Here is an 11871-nt window from a genome sequence, read left to right on the forward strand (position 1 = left end):
GACTTTGAAAAGGTCCAAAAAGGAAACAGAAGAATCGACAAAAGAAGATTACATTTAATCAAGATGCAAATGTGTATAACCAAACAATTAAGGCTTGAATCTTGGTGGCATGCCACATGCATTTATATATGGACTTTGAAAAGGTCCAAAAAGGAAACAGAAGAATCGACAAAAGAAGATTACATTTAATCAAGATGCAAATGTGTATAACCAAACAATTAAGACAAAATAGAGGGTTGAAAAAATTTAAACAGTCTCCCTCAGCTCCATTTCTACTTATAAAAAACAATAATTACAATGAGAACACTAAACATTAAAAAAAATGAAAAATAAAGGATAGTTCGGAGCACGAAGCATCTCGCATTCATGTAGGATCCAAAGAAGGCCGCACCTCAAGAAGGATTTATGTAGGCAACTTACTCTAACGCAAGCAGCAGATGATTTCACAATTCGAACCCGTAACCTATAATAACATTTGACTAAATCTCATTTCTTCCATGGTTGAATGGAAAGAACCACCACCAAGATAATAATCAGCAAAATAATAATGGCAATACAAGTCCACTTTCTTGAACTTTTCTGGTGCTTTCTTGCTCCCTCAAGTTGCTGAGCCCCACCTCTCACAAATGAATTGGCTCTGTTGACTTGACTTTCAATATCATCTAGTTGAACTCCTTGACTTTCCACTAAAACAGCCATGTCCAAGAAAACTTGGTGCAGTTCTTTCAGATTCCTCTCTAATTCCTTTGTAGCTTCATGCCTTTCTTGAATTTCCATAACAGTGTCCATCACTTGTCCTCTTCCTTGCTCTTGTATTGCTTTCTGCAAAAATGTCTCACTTTGACCAGTAGATATCAGATTATCCAGTGTACCTTCATCTGGATTTTCTCCGGTCACGGTATAGTACCTGTGGAACACATAATATATTAAGGTAATTAAAAGTGCAATTACTCTAGCAGTTTGAATTTTTAGATGAGCTAATCACATATTTCAATCTATTCCAATATTAGAGCAGTTAAGAGATCTTGGTTTCGAGTTTCATCGGCATACATTACAAAAATGAATTTTCACGTACTTGAGTCTTGAAAGGACGTGTTGACGACGTTTTTATCAAGTAAGCAAAATTGTGCTTTCTCTAACAGTATAGAGCAAAATTGTGCTTTCTCTAACAGTATAGACTTTTAGATAAGATACGACATATTTCAACGTAAAGAAAGTAGGCAGAGTTCCTGATTTCGAATCTCAATGGCACTCATTATCAATCTTCGGTCATAAAAATTCAGACCCTCTGTTTGACTTTTGGTCTAATATTAATCCTCTGGTTAGAAAAAAAGTCTCGTATTTGTCATGAACCTTAACGAAGCTCCAACGCGAAAGTAATTTTGAACTATAGTCTAAAGTTGACTTTTTTATCAAAGAATTTGGACAAGTGTATTCTTATCCATTTCATGCTGGAGCTTCGTTAATAACAAGGACAAATACACAACAATTTGCTAACAGCAAGGACACAAATGAATCAAAAGTCAAAGTTGCTCAATTTCAGATAACAAAGATGCAAAATTGAAACTGTTAAACAGTACCTTCTCTGAACAGTTTCTCTATACTCAGATGCCATTCTTTGCCTTAGTTCATTGAACTGATTCATAGATTCTTGAAGTTTTTTCCTCAATCCATTCACAACAGAAGTTCTTGTTCTATCAGATGAACTTCCAGGTCCACAACCAGGTACACTTCTATTAGCAGCATTAGATCTATCTAATGCCTCTAATCTCACTTTGATGAACTTGGCTTTCTTCAAAGCTATGGAAACATCGTTATCCATTTTGGTTCTGAGATCTTTAACAGTTTTAGCATTGTGTAAAGTCTTGCTTTGTTCATGTGAATTGTGGAGTTGGGAATGAAGGTTTTCAAGATCTTTAAGCTCATCTTTAATGGCTTCTACATCTTCAAAGAATTTGTCAAGATTGACATGACCACCTGTTTGTTTCATTTGTATACCAGGGGATTCTTGATTTGGTGACTGATCTTCATTTCTGAAACGGGAGAAAGATCCTGAGAATAGATCATTCATCTTGAACTAGATAAATTCTTGAGGAAAAGTAGAGAAAAAAATGCTCAAGATTTGGTTAAAATTTTGATTGATCTGGCTAGTTATGAAGGAATAAATGAATTGGGTTTTTCTCGGAAAGGGGTGGGGGATGGGAGTGGGGGGTAGGTTGGAATTAACTAGTTCTGGAATGGCAGGCTGGAGAGAACTTGTCAAACGGGTCGTCTGCTTCAACAACTATGCTGACAAGTTGGAGGAAAAATAAGAGCTTAAAAAGTCAATTCATATTTAATGTATTAGTCTTCAATATAAATATAAAGAGAGTAACTGTGATAGAATGGTAAGTACTTTTCCATTTTTTATTAGATGTTTGGATTCGAGCTCTGGATATGAAATCTTTCTTCATTTGCCGTGCTTTGGAACTTCCCAACATGAATTCGAATTAGTCGGGCCCCAAAAAAGACCCGACATCGTGAGAAACCGAAAAAGTTATTATATAGAGACCAAAAATTGTGGTGGAGTGATGATTATTCCTCTATTTTTAATCAGAGGTGAGTATTGAGTAGCCTTTAAAAGGAGCATTTTACCTCTTGGAGTGAACTTCTCGATGCGAATTCAAATTAATCTGATTGGAATCAAGTCAATATCAGACATTGAGTAAAATTAAAAAATAAATATATATAGAGAGGCTCAAGACTGTGGCCTGTGGGGGTAGGAAGTAAGGATAAGGTTCAAAAGTCTGGTTAAGATTGATTGGGTCTAAACAGGGGCGGGGTTTATACGTCAAAGAATTTTGAGTACGGAGAGAATCTTCTGATCTGAGAGGCTTTGGATCACATATTAACTATCGAGGGATTATAATGCAAAAGTTGTTTATGCAACGGACAAATATGAAAAATTACATATATTAATAATAAAAATATTATTATAGAATAGTAGTAATAATTGGTAGTATGAAGAGCTTATTATGCATTGATATAATGATAAGGAGTACCAACATTAACTCTGAAGCAACTATATAGAGCTACACTTAGCAAATCGCATCCCCACTCATTAATATTTTGTTTGTGAACCCTTTACTGTTCTAGATTAGATATGACGGTCATAGAGATGAAGCGTGTGTTACATCTCCATAGTGCTATTTAGTTAGCATTCGTAGAACAAAATAAGTAGGATTAGTTGTAAATAAATAGACGGAGGAGAGGGAGGTTGGTTGTAATTGAGACGCGTTTTTGTAACAATTATCCCCAGAGATTTAGGCAACAATGTTCAGGATTACATTAGCATGGTTGAATTTTATTCAAAATTCAGACATATCTGGCAAGGACACAGACCCACACAAAGCAGGGGAGGGAAACAAGCTTATGTTATGTGAATATGGCGGTGTAGAAAAATCTAGACTTAAATAAAATGCAAAGGAACTAAGTTTTCTTTCTCTTTATTTAACTATATTTGGTTAAAATATGCATAGTTGGGTGAACCTTGGAAACAATGTTTATAAAAACATACTTATATTTGCATATCAATGACGTTTTGAAATGTATATGATAACAAGAATAAAATATGATTCCCTTTACTTAAAATATTTAGTCATACCATTTAGCAAATCAATTGTTCCAAATACAATAAATATTAGACATTATAAATAGTTTTAATACGGAAAGAAGAGAATAAAATTTATGGGGTTAATTGTTAGTCTTCATCAAACTAGCTACCCACTACTAAAACTAAACGTACTAATTCATTAGGATTTATCTAAACTAAGAAAATGAAACAAATAAAGAATTAGTTGCATAATATAAATTAAATGCAAAAATAAATAAATAGAGGAGTAGATAATTAAAATGGGCTCAGCCCATTTTAGATCTGCTACGATCTGTTTGCTGCTGTTGCTATTGGGCTTAGCCTAGAAATTCCTTTTTATTTTGCTGTGGATGGGCTGACATGGGAGAGAGATTGCGCTGGGCTTTTGGGCCCAATACCGAGTGCGGAAAAGGAGAGCGAGTCCCTCGAATTCGTGTACGATGGTCATGCATAAAAAAAAAGGATTAGTATCTAATCAATGAGTAAGGCTAAATATGTAGAATATGAATTCAAAGTAGATCAGTAGACTGTGCATATTCTGTGTATATTTGGGTATATTTCATATATATACGCAATTCAGCCACTACATACTTACAGCATAGAAAAACAAGGCAACACTCAAGATTTATATTCCACAGCATAGAGAAAACATGTCACGTAAAAAAGGGAACAACTATTCAATACATCAGTTCTATTACTTTTAATAGGAAAATACACACAAAGAACACATCTTACACCTTAGATCTATTTAGGGTATGAATAAACATGAACATCTTCTCTGAAACCAACACCAGCTCAAAAGGAATTTGACAAGAGAAACAATAGAATAATTTATGAGCATCTCAGTATTCCAAGGTAAACTAAACAGACCAAAGAAGTAGGGCAGGGGTTGCAACAAATATGATTTGCATTATCTTCCTAAACCATTCATATAGATTCAGCCGTAATATACTTATTCAAATATCAAATTATCACTTCAAAACTTCCCTAATCCTCTTTATCAATTTTATCTCTTTTGAATAAGTCGAATCCTAGACAAAGTGCTTAACTTAAGCTAACAGTCTAAGGCCTTGAACAAACTACCTTTTAGGGACTGATTTACTACTCAAAAGTACATGTAATATTCCTTCTTAAGAGACAGTGAATCACAGAACCAAGCCAAGTGAAGTGATAGGGCTTAATATTTCATTTTTTCATACCAGAACAGATAAGATGACACATACAAGCTCAGAATTTGCAACTTATCCTCCTGTACAAATTTAAGCCTATTACATGCTTACGAAGTTGAACATAACAAACATTACTAGCAAAGCCTACTGGTGGCTCATGTCATTCATTCTTATTAATATCCCCCATAAGATGACTGAAAGCCACAAACAAAATAAACTTCTTTTCTTTTAGCGAGACAATAACGATTATCAGACAAAGAGATTTCTTTCTCAATTCCTTAATCTCTACATTATTAACCTTATAGCACATACAAGAGATTATATAAGCGATAAACAACTATGCGAACCTCTTAAATAAGTTTCTAACTTAAACATAAGACACAAAGATATCATATCTTGCTGAATCACACTGAGAGGAAATAGGCATATTCAGAGATCTATAGACCTCTTATTGGGCTAATTCAGATCCTACACATAACAGAGAACCTCAGATAAATATTTCTTAACAATCTTATTGCACAATTAAGGCTGAGTTAAATATGTTTGCGATAGGTAAATTCAACAGACTTCAGGTAGGACACAGATTCAGTGTTCAGCAAATCGATAACAGGGGTAACATCAAAACAAACTAGCACAATAGATATCTGTTGAGATAGCAGAGACACACAAGTTTGATATTCACCATGTAGACATATATAGAGTTCTGTTAGATAGGCAACAAGAAGCCATAACTGAAAACCATTAAGTTCAACAGATCTGTGTCACAACATCACACAGCAACATAGGTAGGCATGGATCAGTTGTCAAAGGAACAATAAGGTCAAACCAATAAGGATGCATACAAGACGAGACAAAGCAAGACGATACGAGTTGAGCAATACTAATTTGTTAAGCCAAGCATAACTATTAAATACCTAACTGGACTAATCTAATAGCAACAAACAAGCACATCAAGCTAAATTAAGCACATTAAACATGAGAACACACATGAATAAATACAGAAAAAATATAAAATGGATAGAATATTACTAACAGCTAGCCTTTCTATCAGGTAGTCACACTATTTTTTTTTTCATAGGAGTACACGAATAAGCTGGATAAAATACATTTTTGCCCAGAGGGGAGATTGGACCGAACAGGGAGCACTGGAGGAAATAAATTGGGCAAATAATGACCTACTCAACTTACTAAAACAAAAACTAACACCATCCTTAATCCAATAAACTTTACTAAATGCAATCCATGTCTAGATGAGTTCAAGCAAACACAGGTGCAAATGAACACCATGTTCTAGCAGTATGGCACATAGCCAGATGGATATGCACGCTAGATAGCTTGTTCATTATTTGCAGTCTTATCATGACCATAGGAAACCAAAATAAGCATGAGTTTCCACATAAAGGACTAACAGGCAAATAGGACACTGAAACTTCAAAAGGGAAACAATGCATTCCCAATTCATATGGGACAATTAAGACAAAATACTAATATTCAAAGAAAAGGAAAAGACCTGCTCAGACATGAAGAATATCACATAAACAGACATTTGGTCTTAGGCAAACAAACAAAGCTTTTTTAGAGTTAACATGGATTAAATAATCACAACCAAACACACTTATACACATTTGACCATGCTTAAGCAACTATCAATCAGGAAATTAACCAATAAGGCAACTGAATGTTTGTTTACCATATTTAAGTCACTACCCATAAACAAGCTTATCTGGATAGACATTCCTCAATAGCTTTGACTAAACAGTACAAGTTAAGCATACTAACTTAATTTAACCACCAAACAAATACCTAAAGGCAACCCTAGTCATGCTTGCACTACTCATATTAACTAACAAACTAACCCATAGCATGACAACAAGCAGAATCAAACAGAACTAGAATAACTGAAGGGAGAAAGTTTACATATGGGCTAATCGAACTCAGCTGCTATCTGCTAACGTTGATATGTAAACTAAGACAGAACTAATGCTAACACACATTAAGACTACACTAATTAACTGATTCATAGGCAGAAATTACACGAGCCTAATCAACACAGAATTGGAATAACATCTTTTGACACTGTCAAACTATTAAATTAACCTAACAGTAAATCAGCAAAAATATGTGAAACACATAAATACATAACAGAATCAGAAAATGCTTAATCCACTGCTAAATAAATAAAGGGGTGTTTACTGACCTTCTTCAGGTGCAGCGAAGTGAGGCGAAGGTTTCGATCTAACCTCGAAACAACACAAACTCCGAGTTCTTGGCACTCAGATTCGAACGAGCAAAAACAGAATGGATTTAGTATTTTTGAGATAATATCAAGAAAACTGAAACTAATATTTTAAAAGGGAATTTGAACGATTAAAGACTTTGTATTTTCAGAGGTATTCAAAGCTGAAGAACTATTTTTCAGGGAGGGTTTTATGCGGCTGAAAACTTGTCCTTGGGGAATTTCATGACTCCAAAAAAGACCTCTTTATTTTTAGCGATTTCGGGTTCAAGATCTCCTCCCTTTCAACGATTCAACTCCCCCTCTTTATAGGTTTTTTCGCTTTGTTTGAAGGAAGAGAGAAGGAGGAGCGGGAGAGAGAGAGAGGAGCGGGGGACAGGGGATAGTGGGGAGCAGAGGCGTGGGGGACAAACGGAAGTGGGGGGGAGCGGCGTGGTGGAGAAAAGAGAGAGAAGGGAGCGGTGAAGAGAGAGGAAGGAGCGGGATGGGGTGCGGCTGAAAGAATGGGAAGGGAACCCTAGTGGTTCCCTTGTTTTGAACATAATTGGGTTGGGTTAATCAATTTTTGGGTTGGGTATTAAAACGAATGGGCTGGTAATTATTTTAAGAGATAATGGGCTAGTCCGAAAATAATGTTGTTGATTGGGCTCTGATTTGGGTTAATGAAATTTAAATACAAGACCTACTTTAACTAATTATATATTAACGGGTGCCAAAATATTATTTAATATAAACGTATGCAATTATTGGTGTTCAGATAAAAAATAAAATTATATGAAGTTATAATAGCCGTGCAATAATATATCGAAAGTCCACAGTAAATAAACACTATTATTTAATTATGCGAAGATAAATGTGATGTGTGTGCGTAAGCTGGTAAAAAATGCTGAAATGATAAAATAAAAAAAATAACTATGAATTATAATAAAGCTGGTAATAATAATAATAATAATAATAATAATAATAATAATAATAATAAGGGTAGTAGAAACGGTAATAAAAGATAATGGCGGGATAATGCAATGCCGGTATTAATAATGAGCTAATAATTATAGTAAAATATAAATATATTTTTTTTAAATTTGCCAAAAAATATTAGAAGCGTAAACAGGTATTTCGGAGGAGAGGCGGGACAAAATTGGGTGTCAACACCACGCCTCATAATCCATAAATTATTATTCTTTACGAAAACTAAGGTTTCTATACCATGCTCATGATAACCCTAGGTCCATGTCCATGATTATATTATGTATGAATTGTTATAATTCCATCATTGAGTTCTTAATATTTCTTTATGATTATTAAGAATCTGTCCGTAATCTATGAAAAATCCATATATCCCATTCCATGGGTTCATGCATGCTAGTTTATGATATATTATGCTATTTTCAAGAAAATACTATACATGTTTTACAAGTTCATGCAAGCAAGCTATAATTCATGATATCTATGTACAAATAAGTTATATTCATGAAAAGCATGGGCAGCAAGTGCCACTTATTTTACATGTCCATGTTTTTGGGAGTTGCTTTAATTACCAAGGAGGGCTTCAGATAGCCTGAAATTACGTAACCACCATAGGATGAGGATCGCTCCACTCATGTCCCGGACGATCTCTCATAATGACTGGATCCTTTCATAATATTATTAAACCTCATGTCCCTGGCAAGGTATGAGTGTTCTGCTGGTAGGACACAAGTACCAGACCATGTTATCGGTTATATTTACAGCTCTCCCTACTCACGATACTTTACGCATGATATATATGTATATGTACTCATGTTCATGATCATGTTTTCAGTTTCAGTTCTTATCATGTTATTCCATGTCCCATGTTATTTCTTCAGTTGCTTTACATACCAGTACATTTAATGTGCCGACGTCCCCTTTTATTGCCCGGGGGCCTGCATTTCATGATGCAGATACTGATTTACATGACGACACATCTGCTCAGTAGGACAACATTCGTATTAGCTTATTTGTGAGCCCCATCTCATTCGGGGTTTAGTCAACTCTTTATTTAATGATTAGCTATGCATCTAAGGTATGCTGGGGGCCTTGTCCCAGTGAGTATGTTTTCCATGTTCAGACTTATGTTAGAGGTTTCATAGACTAGACAAGTCAGTTATGTCATGTCACACTTTCGGAGTCGTATAGCCATTTTGGCTCATTCATGTTATTTTCGCACTCATGTTTAAACAAGTATTTTGATTAAGTATTATGACTTATTGAATTTTGTAAAGGCTCATCGTGCATCCACATTATATTCCGCTCATATTATGCCTCATGATGATTCAGCAAGCCATGTGATTTGCTCGGTCACATGCAGTAAGGCACCGAGTAACGTGTTTCGCCCAGGCCATGGTTCGGAATGTGACAAAGCTTCTCATGTACCCATGTCCCATGTCCTGCCACTCACGTATTCATGTTTTATGCCATATTAATCCTGTTACCATGAATGTTCCATGTTACGTCCTTCCGTTTGATGTACGCATGCCACGTTTATGTTCTAAGACAAAGTGCCTACTATGATTCGAACGAATGATTCCTCGCTCTCAATCCTTTATGATCCGCTCACGATAATAAGCAAGGTATGCCAAGGTGTTCCTATCTATGTTTCAGAGCAAACAAGAGTTCCTTTCCTTCACCCTATGGGGCTTATCTCAGGAGTATTCTACTCAGATTCGACGTATTCATGTCATGCCTATGCTAGACCTTTATGAATATGTAAGTAGGATAATATTCCTATTATATGACTCAAATCTGTCTCATTCGCATTGAGTTGCGCCTACATTCAAAGCCTAAGTCGTACTCATATCTTATATGTGAATCGTGATGGTGATATACGAACATCTATGATCAAGCCTCTAAGTGTTCAGATCTCATCTCCGCTCATCATACAAATCCCCTGCTGTAACAATCATGTTTTCGATATTCAGATTTCATGTTATGATATCCATGTTTACACGTATTCGTATCTCATGACAGTTTAGCACTTATGTATCCATGTCATCTAGTCTTCATGTATTTATGTCCCACGTCATGCGTCTCACGCCCAGGTAATCATGTCATGTTCGTGCCTATTTCCAGTACTCATGTCATTCGTGCCTATAGATTTTCTTCCAAACCCCATGTATAGTAATCATGTAATCATTCATCCAATATCCGTGTGCTCAAGCTAGCTCAGTATTCATGTTAGCCACATTCAAGATTCAGAAATCACGTTAAGTCACATCATGCGTAATAAGATACCCTGTGAGTTATGTGTTGGTACTTTAGTTAGCTGGTAGGCGTTTGAGAAATGCCGTGAGGGTCTGAATTATGAAAAAAGTCCTACCATAAAATTTTCTAGATTCCGTAGTTAGTAGTGATTCTTAACCTCTATTCATAAATCAGGGAAAGTTGTTTCACGATTCTCATTCAGGTAGGTACGACTCAGTTGCATGCTCCCATTTTACTGAAGGAGTACAGAGCAGTCCGTTCACTGGTCATGTTATACGAACTACTTATACGGCCCATATAATATTATATGGACCGTATAAGTCGTCCGTACTTCACGAAACCTCAACCCGACGTTCTGTTTTGTGCCAAGATAAAATATGGTCATATTATACGGACCGTGTAACTTTATAGGGACCGTATAATATGTCCATATAATTTCCGCCTCACTTTTGTATAAATTCAAGCCTTGAGTTCTTTTATTTCATTATTCACAATTCCAAGCCCTAGCAACAATCCAAAACATCAAGGTAAGTCAATCCAAACCCTTTCAACTCAATTCTAACGTATACTCTAATAATCTAAGCAAGAAATAATTGTTCCTAAACTAGGGTTTTCAAGAAAATCCATCTCAAGGTTTAAGAAATCAAGATTTTGGAAATATTCTTCAAAGTTAAAATCTTTAATTCAAGTTTGGAGCATTACCAGGTATGTAGAGTTACTATCTACGTGTGGGAACATCATTGTTCTTCCCCACGCCTCAAAATTCATAAATTATGATTCTCTACTAAAACTAGGGTTTCTATACCATGCTCATGATAACCCTAGGCCCATGTCCATGATTATATTATGTATGAATTGCTATTATTCTATCATTGTGTTCTTAATAGCTCTATATGATTATTGAAAATCAGTCCGTAATCCATGAAAACCCATATCTTGTATTCCATGGATTCTTGCATGCATGTTTTAGCTAAAATGATTATTTCATGAATATCCTACATGTCTACAAGTTTTCATGCAACTATATTATATAATTACTTTCATGCTATGATACAAGATACATAAATGCTAAATACAAGTTATTTCATGATATCCATGTACAAGCAAGTTATATTCATGAAAACCATGGGCAGCAAGTGCCACTTATTTTACATGTCCATGTTTTTTAGAGTTGCATTAATTACCGAGAAGGCTTCAAACAGCCTGAAACTACGTAGCCACCGTAGGATGAGGATTGCTCCACCCATGCTTAGGACGATCTCTCATAATGACTGAATCCTTTCATAATATTATTAAATCTCATGTCCCTGGCAAGGTATGAGTGTTCTGTTGGTAGGACGCAAGTACCAGACCATGTTGTCGGTTATATTTATTGCTCTCCCTACTCACGATACTTTACACATGTTATATATGTATATGTACTCATGTTCATGATCATGTTTCAGCTCAGTCTCTGTTATGTTATTTTCATGTCCCATGTTATTTCTTCAGTTGCTTTACATACCAGTACATTCAATGTGCTGACGTCCCCTTTTATTTGCTCGGGGGCCTGCATTTCACGATGCAGGTACTAATTTACAGGACGTTACATCTGCTCAGTAGGACAACATTCG

At 35.5% G+C, this 11871-nt stretch overlaps 1 protein-coding gene across 1 annotated transcript; it reads right to left on the reverse strand.

The window, feature by feature from the left end:
• Positions 1 to 165: 165 nt before the first annotated feature.
• On the reverse strand, positions 166 to 2309 carry LOC132607232 (syntaxin-121-like). The gene is made up of 2 exons (XM_060321113.1): positions 1581 to 2309; positions 166 to 907 (listed from the first exon to the last, which is right to left on the reverse strand). Exons 1-2 carry the CDS (start codon positions 2069 to 2071, stop codon positions 487 to 489), a joined length of 912 nt encoding a protein of 303 aa, XP_060177096.1. The 5' UTR covers positions 2072 to 2309; the 3' UTR covers positions 166 to 486.
• Between the last annotated feature and the right edge of the window lie 9562 nt (positions 2310 to 11871).

The sequence above is a fragment of the Lycium barbarum genome, chromosome 8 (assembly GCF_019175385.1).
Source record: "Lycium barbarum isolate Lr01 chromosome 8, ASM1917538v2, whole genome shotgun sequence".
NCBI lineage: Eukaryota > Viridiplantae > Streptophyta > Magnoliopsida > Solanales > Solanaceae > Lycium > Lycium barbarum.